At 39.3% G+C, this 22,782-nt stretch overlaps 1 protein-coding gene across 2 annotated transcripts in view; it reads left to right on the top strand.

Moving 5' to 3' along the window:
- The window catches only part of LOC137343785 (rho GTPase-activating protein 21-like), a 224,389-nt gene that overhangs the window by 134,001 nt on the left and 67,606 nt on the right, over window positions 1-22,782 (top strand). For both annotated transcript variants that reach the window (XM_068007133.1, XM_068007132.1), the window contains exons 5-8: window positions 168-260; window positions 4,983-5,061; window positions 10,310-10,364; window positions 18,385-20,497. In XM_068007133.1, coding sequence (XP_067863234.1) covers window positions 168-260; window positions 4,983-5,061; window positions 10,310-10,364; window positions 18,385-20,497 — 2,340 coding nt within the window. The remainder of the gene's footprint in view (window positions 1-167; window positions 261-4,982; window positions 5,062-10,309; window positions 10,365-18,384; window positions 20,498-22,782) is intronic.

The raw sequence follows: 22,782 nt of genomic DNA, 5'->3' as shown, positions 1-22,782 counted from the left end.
TTAAACTGAGTTGAGTAGACTTTTTAGAATCTTATTTACACCCAACTGAGTACTTTTACTGGTATTAAAATAAAATACAAATTGGAGTTGACTTCAAATTTTCAAAATCTAGAGTAAAATATTTTTTCATTTTAAATTAATTGACAAGCCTCTTTTGTATTTTACAGGACAAACCAGAGGCAAACTGGAGCCAATGGATACCATCTTTGTTAAACAGGTTAAGGAAGGTGGACCAGCGCATGGAGCTGGATTATGTACAGGTACTGAAAAATCCTTCAATTCTGTATAGTTACTTAGAGCATACAGTTGAACAAAGTAGAAATATATTTTGCACAGGCTTGTCCATATGTTGTCAGTTAAGTATTGAGGCTGCACCTACATCATACAGAATGTTTTAACTTTTGGTGTAGGAATGTTATAAATGCTATGCAACACAATTAAGATATCTGCAGCAAAGTACAAGTCATTTGTAATGGTGTTTTTGATTGTGCATTTTATTAATATTTATGAGAAGGTGCAAAATTGATTTCCTATATAGCTGAACATCTTTTTTAAGTCACCCTAGTATTGTAACTAAAATCTCTCTTATTGCATCTCAAATTTCCAGCCAAACCATTTTCTGGTCCTGTAATCCATCTTTTCCTTTTAACAATGTATCATTCAGCTATATTGTGGCCTAATTCATAGGATTGGAAGTTATCCAATACAGGATGTGGAATATAGTTTGTATCTGTTTGAAATGCATGCACTATGAAATTTGTAGTTTGCAAGTGGAATTCGCAACTGTCTTTGAGATCTCTTTAAAAACGTTGTCTATAATATATCACCTAAATGTATTCAAAATTATTTTGCTATCGAAGTAGCCAATTTTAGCAGCTTGGTGTTGACTGAGATGGGAATTAAGGTTGAATAAGTGTGACGTTAAAATGAGTACAAATATGTAATGGGAAGAACAAAGCTACAGCAAATGAAGGTAATGAAACAGAGGGCAATTGCAGCCTATAAAACAAGTCGTTTTAAAATAACTAAATGCACAGAAGCTGGTTTCCTGTCATCTATTTTGGTTTGTCATGATTTGATATCAAAAAGCTATTGCTGTTAAGAACTGTATCTGCTGCATGTGAGCATTTTATTGCCACATTAAAGTTTATATATTTTATCCATGTATTCTAAAAATGTGATTTAAAAAAAAAAATCAGAATTATTCAAAGTGGAACATTTTTAAATTGCAAGTTCTTTTTTTTAAGATTCTGCCCTCTTCGTGCTTTGGACTTCCCTGTACCCCATCTAGTGGAAGGGTTCATAATAACTCAAGAATTTTTAGGAACAGGAAAAGGCCATTAACCCTAACAAATATATCCCTTTATGATTGATCTCAACTCATTTACCTTCTCACCTTTCTGCAGAAACACATCTCGTTGCCTTTTGGACCCATTTATATTATTTGCTTCAACGGCTTTCCTTGGTCCATAAGTCTGTTGCCCTTTGTGTGAAATCTTCCTAATTTGTTCTTTTGACTCTTGCTTGTTGATTTAATTTTTGTTTAAACTTGTGTCCCCTGCTTTTTGAGCTCTTTGCGATACTAACAATTTTTTGGATCAACTTTGTTACTTCCCCCATAATTTGGAAAACTTCCATTAGGTCAGCTCAAAAGTCTTGTTTTATCCAAAAGTGACCAAGCACAACTTAACCTTGTCTTATAATTTATATTCCTGATACCTAAAATAGTCATGATTATTGCCTTTGTGTCTTCCCAAAGGCAATACCCCTCCTATGTATGTTCTAGTGACCAGAACATTTGAAGTGCAGTCACTTGTGCATATTAGATATTCACTCCTTGGATTACATTCACTGTTCACTTTTTACTGGTGTTCGTATCGGGTGTTTTCCATCAAAGTTGCATCAGTATTAATACAATCAAATACATTTTATGTAGAGTAGGAATCAGTCAAAATCTCACCTTGCCTTCCTTTCTAAAGTATCTGAAATTTTCCACTGACAGTTTTCTGCGTACTTGAGCGATAATTACAGCAATTCGTTATTGAAGTATAGACTGTTATCTAGAATTAGTCAGGTGAGATGATATTTAAATAAGAAAAGGCTGGGGGCATAATATACAAATTATTCTCCATCTACCTCCACTATTTTCCCCATAAAGCATGATTATTTTGTTTGCTTAAGTTTTAAATAGTATATATAGGAGGGGTCTGATGCATCTCAAAGCAACCTGAGTGATTGAGACGCCCAACCTCATATAAATAAGTACTAGTTGAGTACTGCTGCTTTCTTATACCACCTGCCCACTTTGTGTGCCATCTAGATTGCCGAAACATCCCATTGTTGGGCAATACTTCACTCTTGAGGGTGGATATGCTTTTAGATGCCAACTGGAACTCTGTCTCGAGGAAAGATGTTGCTGGGAGCAACATTTCTGCTTCTGTCGCCTCTGGGTAGAGGATGCAGGTTCAGATTCTAAAGCAGTCCTGAGTCAGGGCAAGATCATAAGGAAGAGCTATAAAAAAAACAGCTTAGCAAGGAAAGTGAAAATTTCACCTGCCGTCCTTTCTGTGAGTTTTGTCAGTATTTCGGGGCATTTAAATGACCAGAAACCAACAGGTAAGTGCTTATAACTGATCTTGCATGAGTAAGGTGAAAGTGAGGTCAACAGAATTTTACACTCTGCTCATTTTTACTTGTGCAGGATGTTGGTGGAAACAGCTGGAATACATTTGTATAGGTGGCTGTAATCCCCCTGGGCACTAGGCTTTGGATGAGGAGTTGGGGGAAGGAGCAACGTTTTCTGGGTCACAGCTTGGGTATTTGTTGGGGTTCTACCTACATTTCTGGAAGAAATTAAAACTTTTAGCTGGACATCAACAGTGAGACCCAGAGTTTTTTTCTTAAACAGCTATCTGGGTTATGAGACAAATGTATTCTGTGCTGTTATGCTGAGATGAAGTAAGGTGGGAGGATGCCCGTGTGGTGCATTGGACTGTTGGGCAGAATGTCCTGTTTCTGTGCTGTAAAATTCTGTGCTATTTGAGCTTTCTGTATTCAATAGAACTACTTTTCTGTTTACTTTAAAAAAAAAACTACACACTTTTTTTCTTGTGTTCTATCACACTGAATGGTCTCTCTACATCCCATTACAAGCAGCTGTCCAGTTTTGGCTCCATGCTATTGGAAGAACATTGAGGCAACAGAGAGGGTACAGCACAGATTCGCTAGAATGCTGCCTGGTATACAAATACAAAAAAAACTTAGAAAAATTGGGGCTGTTTTCATTAGAACTGAAGAGATTATGGAGTGATTTGAAGGAGGTGTTTAAAATTATAAAGGGATGGGACAGAGTAGATAGAAACAGACTTTACAGTGACTGAGTGGTCTAGAACAAAGGGGCATGGATACAAGATTAAATGTAAGAGATTTAGGACTGGGAGTAGGAGAATTTTTTTTTCTTTTTTAAACAGAGTTGTAAGCTATGGAATGTGCTACCAGAGTTGGTGATTGAAGCAGAGACCATGTCAACGTGTACGAACCGGTTTACATAGAAATTACATTGCGGAAACAGGCCATTCGGGCCAATCAGCGGGTTTCTGCCAGCATTTATCCTCTACGTGAGCAAATAGTTCTAATACCTATTCCCATACCCATGCAACACCTTTTCCTTCATCAAGCTATCCAATCTAATCTTGAACATTGAGAGAGTTCCTGCCTCATCCCATAACCCTGGAAGTGAATTCCACATCCTCTCAACTCTGTAAAGTATCATCTGTTGGTATGATCTTGTATAGGAAACATAGGAACAGGAGTAGGCCATTCAGCCCCTCGTGCCTGCTCATTCTAGAACCCCCAACTACTGAAAACAGTCTGCTTCTATCTACCCTGCCCCATCCTTCCATAATTTTAAACACTTATATCATATCACTCTGTTGTTATAATGAAAAAAACCTAATTTTTCAAGTCTGTCTTCATATTTGTATTTACTCATACTAAGCAGCATTCTAATGACTCTCTAAAGCCTCAATATCCTTTCTATAGTGCAAACCCCAATACTGCACATAGTACTGTAACTGAGATCTTATTAAGGTTTAATATAGGGTCATTACCTCTTGCAATAAAACCCAGTATTCCATTTGCTTTTTTTAAAACCGCATCAACCCGATATGCTACCTTTTAATGTCCTGTCAACCTGTAGCCCCCAAATCCCTTTGCTCTTCCACAACACTGAGCCTACTTCCATTCAGAGTATAATTACTGCTGTTCTTTTTTAACCAAACTGCATCACCTCACACTTAACTGAAACTGAATTCCATCTGTCATTTTTTTTTAGTCCATTTCCCCCATGGGAACAGAGCAGGCACATCAGATTAGGACTATTGCTTATGTGGAGGATAAACACCAACATGAACTGGTTGAGTCAAATGCCCTGTTGTAGTTTCTATGTAACCCAAATATTTTGGACCTGAAAATGTTATTGGCAATTTACTCCCCATCTGCTCTTTTGTACAGCTGACGGATGGATGTGCTCACTGTATGTTGGAACATTGTAGAAGGTCTGCAGCAGGTTGTAAAGGAGGTGACTAATTAGGACTGCAGACTTAATATATAAGTGATCTTTACAATAATGTATTTAGTAATCAGGAATTAATAGTCAGAGGCAACTTGTTATTTTTAATCATTTCTGTTTGTTTAAAGGGTATTAACTACTGGACTTAACTACTCTAAAAATTGTGATTTAATTTAAAGAAAATTCTTAATTAGAAGCCATATTATAAAAATTACTTCATGTCACAAAATGAATTCTATCCCTAGTATTTGAAAATAATCTATCCAGTATTCAGTCTGATTCAGATCAATGGAACTAATTTCATCCTAGGTGGTAGTTGAATCTGACAATAGGTCATGATTTGTTATAGTTTCTGTTATTTTCCATAATCACTTAAAATCTTTGACTAGAATTTTTCCTTTCTGTAACCCAGGTGACCGGATTGTCAAAGTAAACGGGGAAAGCATTATTGGAAAAACATACTCCCAAGTTATAGCCTTGATTCAGGACAGGTATGAATGCTATTTTTTGTAAACAACTATGTCAAAACAAGCCATCTATTGGATTTTAGCAACGCTTGGCTTGATGTGTAGAGACAACTTGTTTCTCAGCCTCTTTGTCTGGGCTTGGTGTAACTGATAAATTTGAGAAGTATAAAAATCTATCCTAGTAATAAAGGCTATTTTTGTTGGATTTGATTTAAAATAATGTTATTTTGTGCTGATATGGGGGAACCTCAAAATTGGCTTCATTGTGCCCATGATTGACATTCTAGTGTTTTCTACTGTCCCAGTTGGTAAGTGGGAAGCACATATTGGCACGTTACTGTCACTCTGTCGCAACCTGAAGTATGATCATAGCCAAAGAACGTTTCCTTTTAATATGTACTAATGTAAATGTTGTGACTGTCTTCAAAGTTATGATGTACTTTCAATGCAAAACATTTCTTCCCTCCCCACCCTCTTTCTCTGGCGTCCTTTGAAATCATTCCACTGCAAGTATATTTTTTGAAAGTCCTACCTGGTAAGAGAACTTCCCTTTTAATTCCTTACTCGGCCTCCTAGAAATCTAGCATTTAGGTCAAACTCATCAGAGAGCAGTTCAATTGACATCAGTAACTGGCTAATTTGGTGAATGGTTTCATTTAATTCATGGGGGAATCAATATTGTTTTCAGCACTCAATAAAAATCTGGTGCTATATGTCATCTTGAAATTAAATATCTGCCCACCACTGTTGCTTTTTTTTTTAAGTTCAGTTCACTGACCCATTCTTTTATATGTGATCAACAGTCTGTGTAAAAAAGGATTAATGCAGGCATGTAGTGGAAGAAGTGTGGCCAGCCTATCAATAATTTATCAGAGAAGGTTTAAATGTGAAATTTTAAAATAACTAATGCTTCTTTCGTTGCAAGTGGGAGCAGTTGAAGGGCAAGCAGGAATTAATGTAGTTTGGTATTCTAAACAGATAGTATTGAGAATATTAAGGAATTAATCAGTGGATAGTTATATAGGACAAATTTCAGTGTCAAAAATGTGCAAATAAATTAAATAACACTACTGTTTACATTACTACATGTTTCTACTAGTAACCTGTTTGGTAGGTATGAGACAATGCAATGTGCTTCACAGATCAGTGGAAACTGATTCCTCTTGTCATCATTTAATATGGGTCTTTGAATTCCATGCATTGCTTGTGGTGATTCATACTGCTTCCCAGTGCAGATAGACCTTCTATTTATCCTGCTTCCACTTGCAGTGGATTCTGCTTACAAACTGATCACAAATCTGCTAGAATCTGCTTTGTGAAGCGCCTAAGGCTTGTATATTGCTTAGCAAGTTGATTATGGCAGAAACTGGAAGCATTCTGACTTCCAAATGGCAGTGTAAGTGGTTTCTTAATAACTGAAAGAAATGGTCCACCTCATGAATGAAGTCTTTCACAAAGTATGTAGGCAGTTTGAAGTCAATTTTGCAACCTGATGGAGATGCACGTTCTTTGAATAAGTGATTCTTTGAGTCATTGCCAAGTCAAATTTGAGCTCATTGGTGGATTTATTCCTATCTCCCTTTCATTACTAAAATAGCCAACAACTGCTGCAGTGAAACTTTCAATGTGACAACTTTTGTGACCAAACAGGTTTCAGTATGAAATCAAATAGCATGTTATTGGCTCAATTTTCTTGGAAGGAGGGTGAGATAACGAGAGAAATACTGTAATGTTTTCATTATTGGCTATTTTTCCCTCCAAGGCATGATCTGGTGATTTTTATTTTTATTTTTATTTAGAACTGTGCAGGGATTTAGAAAAATTGGAAACAACAACTACTTACATTTATATAACACTTTTAATATAGAAAAACATCCCAAGGCATTTTGCAAATCTCCATGGTGAAGAATCGAGGTGCCGTCTTACATTGGAGGGCCAGCCAGATCGACCACAACAGTTTTTTCTAGTCATGTATATTTGAATGAATAGTTATCCCTGGACCATGCTTGTGCACATCCTTTCAGAGCAGTGTTAGCAGATAAGTTTAGACATTCCATCATAGCATCAGGTTGGCTCAGTTGGTAGGACTCTCGTCTTTTAATCAGGAGGTTGTGGGTTTAACGCTAACTCCAGGACTTGAGCACATAATCTAGGCCAGTGTTGTCTAATAGAAATTGCTGACTAGCCACAGGTGTGCCTATGGCGATATTATTTTAGCCACATACACCAATTTTAGTAGAAAACGGCTTACAAACGCTCACACAATACAGGTAAATGTACTTCACGTATTTTTTTATTATTCATTCATGAAATGTGGACGTCGCGGGCAAAGCTAGCATTTATTGCCCATCCCTAATTGCCCTTGAGAAAGTGGTGGTGAGCCGCCGCCTTGAATCGCTGCAGTCCATGTGGTGAAGGTTCTCCCACAGTGCTGTTAGGAAGGGAGTTCCAGGATTTTGACCCAGCGACAGTGAAGGAACGGCAATATATTTCCAAGTCGGGATGGTTTGTGACTTGGAGGGGAACGTGCAGGTGGTGTTGTTCCCATGTGCCTGCTGCTCTTGTCCTTCTAGGTGGTAGAGGTCATGGGTTTGGGAGATGGTGTCGAAGAAGCCTTAGCGAGTTGCTGCAGTGCATCCCGTAGATGGTACACACTGCAGCGATGGTAATGCCGTTGAATGTCAAGGGGAGGTGGTCATTGCCTGGCACTTGTCTGGCGTGAATATTACTTGCCACTTATCAGCCCAAGCCTGGATATTTACTGAAACATCTACCACCATTCAGTAACCAAGGAAGTAAAGCACTCACGATCAAAAAATATTCACACACTCTGCTTTTCATCTTGCCATTTTACCAACAAACGCTAGTCCTGTTCACCCATCTTTCTTGTGGTCACTGACCTACTTTGGCTACCGGTCCATCAACACCTCGATTTTAAAATTCTCACCCTCGTGTTCAAATCCCTCTCTCAGAAACATCCTCCAGCCCTGCAACCTTCCAAAAGCTCTGTGTTCCTCCAACTCTAGCCTCTTGTGCATCCCCCATTTCCTTTGCCACAGTGTTGGAGCCCGTGCCTTCAGTCATCCAGACCCTAAGCTCTGGAATTCCCTCTCTAAATCTCTCCACCACTCCACCTCCCTCCTCCTTTTGAACATTCCTGAAAACCCTACCCCTTCGACTAAGCTTTTGGTCACCTGTCCTAATCTCTCCTTTGGCTCAGTGTCAATTTTTATCTAATTACGCTCCTGTGAACCATCTTGTGACGTTAAAGGTGCTATATAAATGCAAGTTGTTGTGGGAAAAATCACCACTCGGAGTCAGACTTAAAGATTCAACATGCAGTTTATTGGACAAAGCTTTGGGAGAACAGCTGGACACTCCGCAGTGTACGCAGTCACCTTTCTCAATTTTAAAATGGTCGTTCAGCTTCTTTTATATGTTACAAGTACAGACATCCAGCAGTTATTACATTATTAGCCTTGCTTAGTTACACATTAGCCAATTAGGCCCCCAATCACATTAAAACAACTGTTATCAACTTAAGACAGTCTGGTCTTTGTCTATTCAGTCTGGTTCTGTAGTTTTTATCAGTTCGTTGTGCTCAGTCAGCATTTTTTAATGTCTTTTCACAGGGTCCATCTTGTTTAGCAGAGTCCATTTTGTTTAGCAGTACACTAATTTGTTAATTATCATATGTTATGTTTAAGCTTTTAATTATGGTTAGTCTGGTCCGCGCAAGGTGCATTTCAGTGTGGTCTCGGGGCAGTGACCGCAGCCACGCTCACACTAGTCGCCTAAGGTCATCTTTGCCTTTAACCCAACAGCTTAAATTTTACTTTAAACCAACAGCTTAGATTTTACTTTAACACAAGTTGTTGTCTTTCCTCTCTCCTCTCTCATCCTAATTTTATTTTATTTTTAAAGAAATTAATTGAAAGCAAACTAAGTCTCTATCACCTGTGTTTTGTTGTCGGTTATAAAATGTAAACATTCTAATTACTGGCATTAGAGAGAAAGAGAGATACAGATACTCATCCAGGAACCAAGTATAAAACACCAGATTTAATCTTTGAGGGATCTCTGCAAACTTGTAAACTGGTGCCTTCAGACATGGGAACCCCCACCCCACCACACTCATTGCTGTCAAACCCATGCCCTACCAATGTTGAGACACCAGGAATCCATCAGTGAGCCAAACCTCTCTACTCAGTCTGCCAATCCCCAGCTTTCCCTTCCACAGTTTTACCAAACTCCAGGTTCCCCCTCCACAGTGATGTCAAATTGAAGGACCCCCTCCACCATGATGCCAAACCCCAGAAATCCTACCACAGAACTGTCGCAGCCCAGTACCATCCGCCGTGCTACCAAAGCGCAGGGACTCCCCCTATTCAGTACTGCTAAATACCAGACATTTAACCCTAACTGTTAACATCTTGCATACTGTCTTGCTGCGTATTCTTCACTTTAAAACTGGTAAGAAATCAAAATTGAAAGAAAGAACTTGCTTACTGTTTACAACCTCAGGATGTCCCAAAGCACTTTACAGCCAATGAAGTATTTTTGAGGTCGTACCGTTTTAAGGTAGGAAACGTGGCAGCCAACTTGCGCAAGGTCCCATAAACAGCAATGAGATAAATGACCAGATAATCTGTTTTAGTGATGTTGCTTGAGGGATAAATATTGGCCAGGACACCGGGAGAATTTCCCTACTCTTCGAATAGTGCCATGGGATCTTATACCTGAGCGGGCAGACAGGTCCTCGGTTTAACGTCTTATCCGAAAGACGGCACCTCCAATAGTGCAGCACTCCCTCAGTACTACACTAGAGTGTCAGCCTGGATTATGTGCTCATGTCTCTGTTGGGACGTGAACTCCCAACATTCTGACTCCGAGGCAAGAGTGCTACCCACTGAGCCACGGCTGACCCCCAATTTATATTTTAACACACCCTTGTGACAATATAACAACAGGCTTTGTTGTTGTTATAATCATGCTTCCATGACTTTGAGGGGAAATACCAGTTGAGTGGCCATAGGTGAGAGAAAGCTATGTTAGCTTTCTTACCCCCAAGGTGGGAATACTTGCTTCCAAAAGGTACTCTATTTAGTAGCCCAGATAGTGATTGCCAGGATGTCTGACAGTTGAGCAGCTTGAAACTAAAAGGTAAGATTTAGAATCAAATTCCCACAAATGTATCTATTAGGCTGCCTAGCATCATGTAGTTGTTGCCAAACAAAATTAATGAATACATCTGTTTATCCTGTTTTTACAGTGACTCTGTGCTGGAGCTTTGTGTTATGCCAAAAGATGAAGACATCCTGCAGCTGGTAAGTTTTATAGTATTTAGCTTGTTGCTTGCAAGGTGGATTTTGTTGAAAGGAGCATTCTGTTTTATCTATGTCAGTATAAGCCGATTATTAAGATTTTTGGTCATAGCCGGGCTATCCCACAGCTCCAGTTTAAAATCCAATATTCATCTTTTACTATCATAGTTATTGACTTTATTTGGCTATCCAAAGTCCAGCTTTACATTCCAGCAGTAGTAAAACTTTCTCTAAAGTTATATCTGAAATTTCGTACATGAAAACTCAATTCTCCATGTCCCCAATCACTGCTAAACGCTTTGTGGATAATGGGAGACTGGTGGGAATTGGGGCTGCTAGCATTTTTTTCTCTTACCCCCCCACCCCCGTTTTGCTTCTTACTGGTAAGATCAGTTTATATTGGAACAGCTAGTTTGTTGGCTCAAAGCTCCCTGACGCACCTGTTTTCAACTCCAGCTGCTGGACTCACCATAGACCTGAGAAAAGTAGCAAAAAATGTTCCTCAAATGCTAATAGTGACATATATTTTGATTACCCTATTATTTTTGTTTCTATTGCTTTGCTTGGTAGATTATTACAAACATTTATGAACTTGCAGTACAGGATCCAAGACCATTGAGACTCATCTGATCGACCGCAAAGTTCAAAATAACTTTCATATAGATTGGGATAAGCAGACGAGCTCATGTCAGAAAGGTAACGAATTTCTTGTGTGTGTTCAGGACAGCTTTCTGCAACAATATGTCCTAGAACCAACAAGGAAGCAGGCCGCATTAGATTTAATAATGAGTAATCGGCCAGATTTAGTTAACGGCCTAACTGTGTGTGAGCATTTATCTAAGAGCGATCATAATATGATCAAGTTCAACATTGTGTTTGAAAGGGAGAAACCCATAACAGCTACTAAGATTCTAAATTTAGGTAAGGCCGACTTCAACGGGATGAGACCGAGACTGTCCATATTAAACTGGGTAAATCTGTTTAGAGGTAAAACAACAGATGATCAGTGGGAGGTGTTCAAAAAAGAATTTAATGTGATACAGAAACAGTTGATATCCCTATGGGGCAAGAGCTCAATTTGCCCAAAAAAACAGCTATGGATGAGAAAAGAGGTAAGGGACAACATAAAACTAAAAGAGAAAGCATACAAAAATGCAAAAAATAATGCAGATCTTGGCGACTGGGAGAGGTACAAAGAACAGCAACGGGTGACAAAACAGATAGTAAAGGGAGTATGAAAAGAAACTTGCAAGGGATATCAAAATCAACAAAAACATTTTTACAATTATATTAGGGAAAAGAGGGTGGTCAAGAGCAATGTGGGCCCCTTAAAAACTGATAATGGTGATACTGTAAATGAAAATAAAGAAATGGCGAAGATGTTAAATAATTACTTTGCATCAGTATTTACAGTAGAGGAAGAGGATAGCATTCCGGACACCCCGAGGAAACTAATTTTGAATCAGGGATGGGGACTCACCATAATTTAACATAAGAAAATAATGCCACTAAAGAGTGACAAATCCCCAGGACCAGATGGCTTCCACCCCAGGGTTTTAAAGGAAGTAGGTGAGAACATTACAGATGTCCTAACTATAATTTTCCAAAGCTCTCTTGATTCAGGAACTGTTCCTTTAGATTGGAAAATTGTACATGTCACTCTGCTATTTAAGAAGGGTGAGAGAGGGAAACCAGGAAATTATAGACTAGTTAGCCTAACATCTGTTGGGAAATTACTAGAGTCTACAATTAAGAATAGAGTGACTGAACACCTTGAAAATTTTCAACTGATCAGAGAGCCAGCATGGATTTGTAAAGGGTAGGTCATGCCTGATGAATCTGATTGAATTTTTTGAAGAGGTGACTAAAGTAATGGACAGAGGAATATCTATGGATATTGTTTATATGGACTTCCAGAAGGTATTTGATAAGGTCCCTCATAAGAGACTGTTAGCTAAAGTTGAAACTCATGAAATTGAGGGCAAATTACTGACCTGGTTAGGAAATTGGCTGAGTGGCAAAGAGCAGGGATAATGGACAGGTACTCAAATTGTCAGGATGTGACTTGTAGTGTCCCACAGGGATCAGTGTTGGGGCCTCAACTATTCACTGTATGACTTAGATGACGGGATAGAGAGCCACATATCCAAGTTTGCCGATGACACTAAGATGGGCAGCATTGTAAGCAGTGTAGATGGAAGCATAAAATTACAGAGCGATATTAATAGATTAAGTAAATGGGCAAAACTGTGGCAAATGGATTTCAATGTAGGCAAGAATGAGGTCATCCTCTTTGGACCTAAAAAGGATAGATCAGAGTACTTTCTAAATCTAAACTGCAACATCTTGGTTTGGTGATGCCTGTCATTCCATTGTGTTTCATAAGAATCATGCCAATTGCACCTGATGTCTTGATCAGCCTGAAGCATCCCGAGCCCACTTTATCTCTGCTAATAACCTCTGCAAATCTATTCGAGTTGCCTAATGGAACTTTATTGGAAAGAAACATCATCTACTGTCTTCCTACCTTCTCCAGTAGGCACTCCATCTATTGTTTTGCCAAAGCCATCTCTCAGAACTCCCATGAATCCTTCATTTTGCCTGTCTTTTGTCCCGATAGCCAAGTTGCCAGCTTTTCTAAAAAGAAATCTGACTTGCTGGCTCACTTTTTTTTTCCTCTAGTAACATCATTGAGATTAGAGTTAAAGAACCATTTTCTATTTCTCAATTCTATTCTTCTGGATCTGTTGGATCCTCCAGTAAGACCTCTAGTTGTTATGGCACCACCTGTCATCCATGAGATGTCTGCCTCTAACCTTGTCTCTGTCCTTTGCTATCTCTTCAGTTTCTCTTAGGAGACCTTTCCTCCTCCTATAAATTTGCTTATGTTCAAGCTATTCCTAAGAAAGATGATTACACTTCTCGATCAAAATATTGAACTATTGCCCTTACGTCAGCATGTTCTAAAGTTATGAAAGCTGCCGTTAACTTTCAAATTATCCACTTGTTCATAATCCACTATTGTCATTATGATTTTCGGCACAGCATGATAATCTTGTTGACAGTGTTCTGCATATCTGGCTCTTTAACACTTTGGTCAACCGTACTCAGATTGGGGAAAGGTTGGAATTGATATTGCCCAGGGATCAGCGCTGGGTCCGCTTTTATTTTTGCAATGTATTGATGATTGGCCTAATGCATAGGGAGCTCAATATTGAAATTTGCCGCGCCACAAAAATATGGGATTTAGCAAACAGCGAGGAGTACTGTAAAAGATTCCAGGAGAATATAGACAGGCAGTGGAATGGGAAGACAGTTGGCAGAGGTAATTTAATGTGGGGTAGTGTGAGATAATATATTTTGGGAGGAAAACGAGGAATGGGAGTATAAATTCAATGGAAAGGTGCTGAAGAGCGTGCATGAACAGACACCTAGGGGTTCAAACACACAATTCTATGAAAGTGCAAGCACAGGTAGATAAAGTCATAATAAAAACCAGTAGCTGTTTGGGTTTTATAAATGGATGAACAGAGTACAAGAGCGAGGAAGTAATAAATTTGTACAAGGCAAGTCTTGGGCTAATGTATTGTGTGTAGTCTTGGGTGCTCCATTATAGAAAGGACATAAAAGCCATAGAGAGCATGCATCTCCAATAACTTTGACAGGGTCTCAAATTGTGCGCTTCTAGAGAAGCCATTATAATTGTCTACCATTAAGTATGTGTTCATGGATAATTTGGTTTCCTCCCCAATCATTCTAAATGATCTGCTTATTCTTTAACTCAGTCTTTGCACCTTCAGATTGTAACTTCTCTCCCACTCTGCATCTTTGACATTTTTCTGCTCATCATCCATCCTTATCCACTTTTCTGGTGATTATTCTGATTCATACTCATCAATTTGCTTCAGTTTCCATGTCTGCAGTCTTTTCCTCTCAGGAACTGTCTCCAAAAACATAATTGCTTACTGCTTTTAAATCGAGAGCTAATGTCTCTTAACCATCTCCATTTTTAATCATGACCTATTGGCAATCTTGTCCTCACTATCTCTTCAGATCTCAAATGGAACTCCTACAACTCCTCCATCGTTAAAGCTGTCTTCAGAAAGCTTAGTTTCCTCTTTTGTGTCAAACAGTCCTTTTTTCTCCTTGAGAGCTTTATCACCATAGAAGGCCCATGTCCTCCCCATGTCTGCATTGTGCTAGAATCGAGGCTCATCACATAGTCTCCTTTCTTTCCAAGGACCACGAAACTCTGGAATTCTTGATCCACTCTGGTTTCCTTTCTTCTCCAATCTAAGTGTTTGAATCTAAATTAGTTTTTTCTGATTTACTTCATTTTCACTTTTACTCTGTTTAACATTGGTGATGTCCTGCACTGTGGTCCTTCGCCCTTCATCCTGGTTTCTCAATAGAAAATCCTAGAACTCTCAAACAGTTAATCACTAACAGTGAAAGCTTCTGTTAACTGTCTGTGTATGCTATTAATTCCTATTGAGCAAAATATGTATGATGCACAGTACAAGATAACAAATTGAATAAATTATTTTCACATTAACCAGTTCTTAAATCCTCTGTCCGACAAAGAATTTGTTGGCTTTTAATGATTAGTCACTCTTTAAAGAAAGAGCAAGCCGCATCCATAATCTGTTTAAATTAGTTATTGAAGAAAAATGTTTAAGAAATGAAAGGAATCACATGGCAGGGATCTTCTGGTTACATCATCTGTCTAATTTGGTCAGTATGGTGACAAAACAGCTGCTGTCAGCTGATGGCTTTGGATTTTTATAGGAATACTACAGTAATTGACGTGATTGTATAACGAAGCAGTTCAATGAGGAGCAGTAAAACCAGGAGTTTGGAAACATGAGGGTATAATCTAGGTAAAAGGGAGGTTGTGAAATCTAAGGAAAGATTCAATTAGACATAAGGAAAAAATGTATCAAAGAAATTTGCCATAAGTAGGATATACTTCCTGGACTAAAAATTGACAGCAATAAGCAGGTGAAGTAATGTGATAATAAAGCTCAGTATTATTGTAGTACTGTGCATGATACACTGCCCTTTACCTCATTGGTATCTTCCAGAGAAGTCAGAGTAGATGTATTTATAGCTCGCTGTATTCAGCATCAACATGACAGATTAACTCTGTCTCTGAGTTAACCAGCTTGTACTATGGTTCCTTTCGTTTTGGCCGGCTACAGTTTGCAGAGGTCCTTACAACACTGGTAAGATTGCTATAGGAATCGCTTTTTATTTCTTCTAATTCAGTAAAATGCTTTTTTGTAAATTTAGAGCAAGCCTTTAAAATGTGTATGTATTGAAATAATAGCTCTAGAAGCTTCTCGTATATGATAAAATCTTTCCTGCTTTCAAGGTTAACACTGAGCATTGTCTACTCATTTCATTTTCTTTATTGCTGTAGAATGACTTATCAGTTATGTGATTTGAGTATGAACACAGTTGTATTTGATAGCCTCGCCCTGTTTCAAAGTTCTAAACCCGTAGATCTGTAGTCATGGCTACATATAGGGCTTTTTTGTTCCAGACAAGCATACATGATGGGTGGGACAGGTTTGGTGACGACGACTGTGCAGGTTGGGATTTGAACAGGAAATTTTGTAATATGAATCTACACCTGAAGTGAATTACGAACTCTGAGCTTATTTTGTTTTTACAGCAGGGCAGTGGTTTTGTAGTGCATTTAATATGTTAACTGAATTTGGATGAACGTGGACCAAAGCGGTAGTGCTGAAGTACATATATTCGAATCAACTAACAAATCGCTTGTTACCTCTTTACTGTAAATTTAATATTTGATTTAAAAATGATTACCGAGGTTTCCTGTGCAACAAAAAGCAGATTTGGCAAACGTGCCAAATTAAGTTTAACAGTTTTTCAGAGGAGCCAAACTTTGAAACACGAGGTAGGTGAGCTGTTAGCATTATTTAGAGAACTTTCACTGTAAAGCAGTATTTCATATGATCCTGTTATTCTCTGCTTGAGAGAGACAATTAAATTAGTTGCAGAGCAGGTTTTGTTTAGTTTAGAGATTAAAAGGATAAAATAAATTGGGAGGGTTTTGTGGATTTCCTGATTTTCACCAAAAGTTTAATGTATGCATTTCCTGTTAATATGGAGAAAGGCTACTTTGGTGTTAGTTTATTATCTTAAAGCAATCCTGAATTGAATAAACTTTTTTAAATGTCTCTTCTATTCAGTATTTTTGTAAATTAGATTACAAGCAGAAAATCAGATTTTTAGCCATATAAAGTCTGTTCTGCAGCCCTTAGTAATGACTTATGAATTAGACATGATAGAAAATCTTAAACTAAATGTCTGGCAGGCCAGTAGCTTCAGCTGTAGTTTGACTCATACTCGGGTCCCACATTCAAAACCTAACCTTCACTGGGGTGAGTTTAGTTCTTTTAGGCTGCTGAATTAAATGGTTTATGGCAGTTTAATACTCCACTGGGGGAGGGAGGGGAACAGAAAAAGAACTAGACTTTCCTCTCCACAAGCGCACCACCTGTTAGATAATTGCAGAGACTGTGGCCCTGATATTTAGGGGGAGGAAGCGGGGGCACCTGTCAGCAGCCAGGAAGGTGAATTTAACGGCAGGACCTCATTTGAATTTTTAAAACCTGTATCCCGCCCTGCACATGTCCAGATTGAGAGGCTGGCTGCTGCGGGGTGAGAAAGCCTGCTGTAGAAGGCAGCAGCCGGGGACCGGATTGGAGGTGGGGGTGGGGGGGCGGCGGGGAGGAGGAAAGAGAGATAGCGATCTGATTCCGGGGAGGGAGAGAACGGCTGATCGTGGTGGGGGGTGGGGGGGTAGGGTAGGGTCGGGTCGGCCGATTACAGGGGGGTGGTCGGCAGGTTAGCTTGCGGGACCGGAGGGGGGATGCATTCCTACTCTTCCTGGCCCATGAGCAGTGCTGGAAAAGCACTTACCTGCGGGATCTGGCAGTTCTCTCCTCACCTCCCTTTAGCTGCCCCGGGAAACCCGTGCTGGAGGCGTTAAATCCAAATGGCTGACAAAATCTGAGGCCCAGAGCCTTATTAACATAGGAATAGGAGTAGGCCATTCAGCCCCTCGTGCCTGCTCCGCCATTTGATAAGATCATGGCTGATCTGTGATCTAGCTCCATATACCTGCCGTTGGCCTATATCCCTTAATACCTTTGGTTGCCAAAAATTATAATTAATGACCTGCCTCTCCAGAGCTGGTTACTTGGCTGACCCCCAACCCTCCCCGGTTAAACTGGAAGTAGGTGCATTTGTGGTGAGTTAGGGTCAGGTTTCTCATTTTTAACAATTTGACCGTCCCCTTCCCCCCTCCGATCCTGGGGGGTTAGAATTACCCCCTGTAATTCTGGTTAAACCTGTGACTGACCTATTTTCCTGGTTGAAAAAGAAAGCAAGGTGACAGCATTGGGGAAAGTCTTAATAGAAAATGGAGGGGCAATAATGTAAAATAAAAATGTACGCCTCAAGGGAAATGAGATTAGAAAAGTTCCTTTTATTTTCCAGCAGAACAATATGTGTTGAGATTGGTTCCCAACAAAAACTATTGCTGGGTTGTTTAACTCCTTTTTGGAAAAAAAAATGCTCTTAATAATTTTCAACCGAATTCTTATGATAAGGATAGAGATAGGCTATTTAATAATGAATTTGATGATTCCTGTGCTGGTGGGACGATTGACATACCAACTGTGGGATTCAGGTGGTCAGGATGAATTGTATAGATGCATATCCTGGAGTTTTGCTTTAGGGATCAGGTAGAAATGTAATCTCTCAGGAAACTGAACTCCTTTGGTAGAGTCCATGATGGGGGAATTAGGCTGAATAGCTTTTTCTCTTTCCTGGCTTCATGTTCTTGAATCTATATGGCAGTGAAACCAAAACAGTTTGGTAGCTATTTACTATATAATTTGGTATCATGTCTTTCAGCTCTTTGTTTCAATAAATTGTAACACTTGTATTCTTTCATTTTTATAATGAAGTATATATTTCATTTTTAAAGGCATATTCCCAAGATGCCTACTTAAAAGGCAATGATCCATACACTGGCAACGCACACAACATCCCTGAGCCACCACCTGTCTGTTACCCTCGATTGACGAACACCGCTTCAGCTGTGGCTCAGCCCATGGAGGTTTCACCACCAGAACCTTCTCGGGGGAGGCAGCAAATTAGTAGACCGGTACGGACAATTGCCACATCTGATAGAGGCTATCGGGCTGAAGTACAAGTCCCATCTTCACCAATAGATATTGCAAAAACCAATACTGCTGTGTGTGTTTGCAATGAAACGGTAAGGACTGTTATTGTGCCTTCAGAGAGGGTTGCTGATTTTGCACCTGGTAGAATTAACCATTCAAGTCCAGCTCACAGATCGGAAGAAATACCGTATGGCTTGACAGACCACACCATTGGGAAACCAAGATCAAGGACCACTTCTTCTTCGGCTATGTTGACCAGTACTACAGTTCAGCAGGTTACAAGTGGTAGGGCAAAAGATACCACAACAACTACCTCTACCACTAATACTGGTAAACAGACAATCTATGGATCACATTTAGATGATACTTCCAGCAGATCTACACCTCAAACCACAGACTCTTCAGTAATCACAAATCATCATACATCTCCAACAACTGTTACTTCACACCAGAATATAGACTGGCGTAATTATAAAACTTACAAAGAGTATACTGAAAATAGACGTTTGCACATGTATGGTAGTAGGACAATACAGGAAAGGTTAGATAGTTTGAGAGCAGCAGTTCAAAACTCAACAGACTATCAACAAACCGCTCCAACCCGCATTACAACTCCAGCACGACGTCGGAGCACTTCACATGATCGATCTTACCAAGCTACACCAATGAGATGCCGTAGCGTGTCTCAGGAAAGATTAGGAGAGTCTGTTTTAATGAAAGATTGGCCACGGAGTGCTTCACAAGATGCATTAACATCACCAGTAATTGGGCCACAGAACCATAGGACACGATCATGTGATTATCTCGGAAAGCAGGCAGAAACATTGGAAGGTGTCCCTGCGGATATTGGAACTTCATATTCACGTGATCTAGCTGGTGATGGAGTGCAGCGAATTTATAACCAAGCAGCTGGATTTAAAGAACTAGATAATAGACTTGGTTTTCGTGAAGGATTCCGACAACCTGTCAGACAAGTTGGGCAGCCAGGATCTCACATATCTATTAGTGGTACGACACAATCTCAGCACAGTAATCTTTCACCAGGTGTTCCCAACACTGACAGTAAAAAGATGCGATCCAACGTTCGAAGCAGTACACATTCTAGTCCTGCTCCACCTATTTGGAAGGTTGCCACAGACACAAAGCCCGTTCAGCATTCAAGGGATCACCAGTCTACCTATACAGGGCAGCAACCTCTAGCTCCTTCTCAAGAAAAGTCTTATTTACCAATGTCATTTCAAACTACCCTGCCAAGTTCTTTGTTAGCCACCTCTGTTTCCTATGCAACACCACCAGTTCTCTCTCCTACCCAAAGTATTGGCATTGATGCATTAAAAGACCAAAGAATGGTAAATCACAGTAATCTATGTGGCCAGCACTTGGAGCGAAGGACAAGAGCTGACAGTGTGGTTGAACATCCAGCAGAAGTAGTTGTTGGTATAAGATCAGCTTCATGTTCTGCACCAACATCTGTACAGCCTTCCATGCAGACAAGTAGGATAGTAAAGGGTCCTGCTACCTCTACTCTTACTAATGCATCAGTTCGACAAAAGAGTAAGGAATCAGAAAAACTGAAACCTGAAAGTAAACTAGAAGAGGAGAAAGTTAAATTAGATGTGGAGAATTGTCTAGAACAAAATGAGCACGGCTCTGGGCGTAACGAGCAGGAACCTTCAGACAAAAAAGAAACTGTAATCTTGAGGGGAAAACTTGCTACAAGTAGATTAACACCACAACCACTAAGGCACCAGTCATACATTTTGGCTGTAAATTCACCAGATACAGTAACGGACCCTACTTGCTGGCTACCTAATGATGCACGTCGTGAGGTAAATATTAAACGAATTGGTGATCAGAGAAAGGCATCGAGTTCAAGCCCACAGGATGACTCATTGGCATCTATTCCTTTCATAGGTAAGACCAGAAACAGATTTTCTTGAATAAATGAAAATCTGAAAAGCCCATTCTGCCAATATATATTAGAAGCATTTAAGGAAGAAAATGCCAAATTGAGAAACCTTACTTTAATTGTTTTGTAGTGATAATCTTATTTGTAGAAGTAATTTTCATTAAAAGTAGTTTTGCACATACATGGTGAAGATGGATTTTGGCAAAACTAACTTAAATACAAATTAGCATTTTTAATATATTGGTTTCTGATATATTCTTCTTTCCACCATGCCTTTAGTTGATACCAGTGTTGTAGGTAGTTGTGATGCTGTTATTGGGATGGTGAAGGGGTACTCCTTGTTCTTAAAGTTTACATGTTAAATACAAATTTAGTCCTAAACAAAAATGTGAAAGAGAGGAAAAAAAATCTGTATTTAAATTTATTTTTGTATATGGTTAGAGCTGCAAATGTTTTAAGGTTCACTAACCAGCACCATGGGCGGATGTATATTACAGAGATCTGAACTTTACAGGAAATACTTGCTTTATAGCAAATGCCTATCGTAGTTCACTGCTCTGGTCATGCCTAAGTTGGCTTGTTTCAAAACAAGCTAGGACTGAATTTGCTTTAAAAAAATGTATAATCTGATGCAAAGTACAGTACAATTATTAGATTTACAAGCACAGCTGTTCTGTTATTGAAGAATAAACAAGCACCGTTATACATTAATTTAGCTGCAGTGGCTGGACTATCTAATGTGCCCTGCTGTTTCTTCGTACATTCTGCATAGCCTTTATTGAGTTAATGCAATGAAACATTAGAACTCGTCTGAGAAGAACATTTTTAGACATGCCTAAAAAGGCATTTCTACCTGTCATTTTTCTGTTAATGGATGTTTCTAGTATTTTTACAGTTTATCCTCTACGTAATGGTTTGATCGGCAGTCCTTCAAAACAGTGAATTATAGCAAAGTGTGAGTTACATAGAGGTACAAAAGCAACCACATGCTGCACTTGCATAGCACCCTTAATGTAGCATAACATCCAGAGCTGCTTCACAAAAGGGCAGGAGAAATGGCCTCCAACCAAGAGTTAGGGGAGGTGACCAAAAGTTTGGTTGAAGAGGTGGGTTCGGGAAGATATTGTGGGGGCAGGGAGCGGAGGGAAAGAGATGTAGCAATGCAGAAGGCTTTAGGAAAAAAGTTTGAGAGCGGGACTGTGATGGTTGAAGGCTGTGCCGCCAATGGAGGAGCAAAGGGGGATTGGTGCACGGTAGGTCAACGTCATCAGAATGGAAGATGCAGGCTCAGATGTACCATTATTATTCTTGGTTACAGGATGTGTATGGCCTCTTAATGGACAGGTCACAAATAACAACCATAGTATATTGGGGGAAAAAAATTCTAACCTCCCACTTTATGCTTCTAGTACTAATTCTAAGTTTATTTCGTTCTCTTCTCCCTCCTTATCAATTCACCAATCAGTGGAAATAATTTTCTCTTCTTTATCTCCACAAACTCTTTCATAATATTGAACACCTGTGACAAAATGAAGCATTTTTATCTCGTTATAATTTGGTACAGCCTAATCCTTATAATTCCAAATTGTTTTTTTTTGCAACTTAAAAAAAATCTAATTAAGCAAAGTAAATAAAGGAATGTAAGAATTTGGAGCTAAAAGTTCAATTATCAGATCATTTGAAATAAACAACATTGAATTGAGGATAGACTTTAATAGCTCTTTTTAATTCAATCACGGCACACAAGCAGCTTAAAAACCAGCTATGCTCCTAGAAATTGTCCTAGCCTAACTCAGTACAGTGCTTTGACTGCTATCTCGCTGCATCCAGCAGTTAGCTTGGGGGAGGAACCACGCCAAACAATTCAAACATAAACATGCTGTATTACTTGGTTCAGATGTGTGTCTGGTTGATGGGTCCTTTTGGATTTAGGAGACAGTTACTCAGACTCATGAAGCCCGAATCACTGCTGCAGGGGCATTCATTCTGGAGTGTTCAGCAATCTTTGAGTTTGATTTGGAGTCTATGAAGGGAGATAGGCTATACAGCACATCTGGCAAATTTAGATAACCAGTTACTTCTATAGCTAGTAAGTATATAAAAGAACAGCTACGTATACCTGAAAATTAAATATAACACACAGTTCAGAATAGAGATTCCAAGCCAGTCGTTATTTTTCTTATTTGAGGAGTTAGAATTCTGTGGTGGCACAGAATAGAATTAGTATCTAAAGCTAAAGTTTTTTTGTTCATTGTCCTCTGCACAATAACAGCATGCATTGATATAGCGC

The sequence above is a fragment of the Heptranchias perlo genome, chromosome 2 (assembly GCF_035084215.1).
Source record: "Heptranchias perlo isolate sHepPer1 chromosome 2, sHepPer1.hap1, whole genome shotgun sequence".
Taxonomy (NCBI): domain Eukaryota; kingdom Metazoa; phylum Chordata; class Chondrichthyes; order Hexanchiformes; family Hexanchidae; genus Heptranchias; species Heptranchias perlo.
This window is presented reverse-complemented; position numbering and strand designations above follow the sequence as displayed.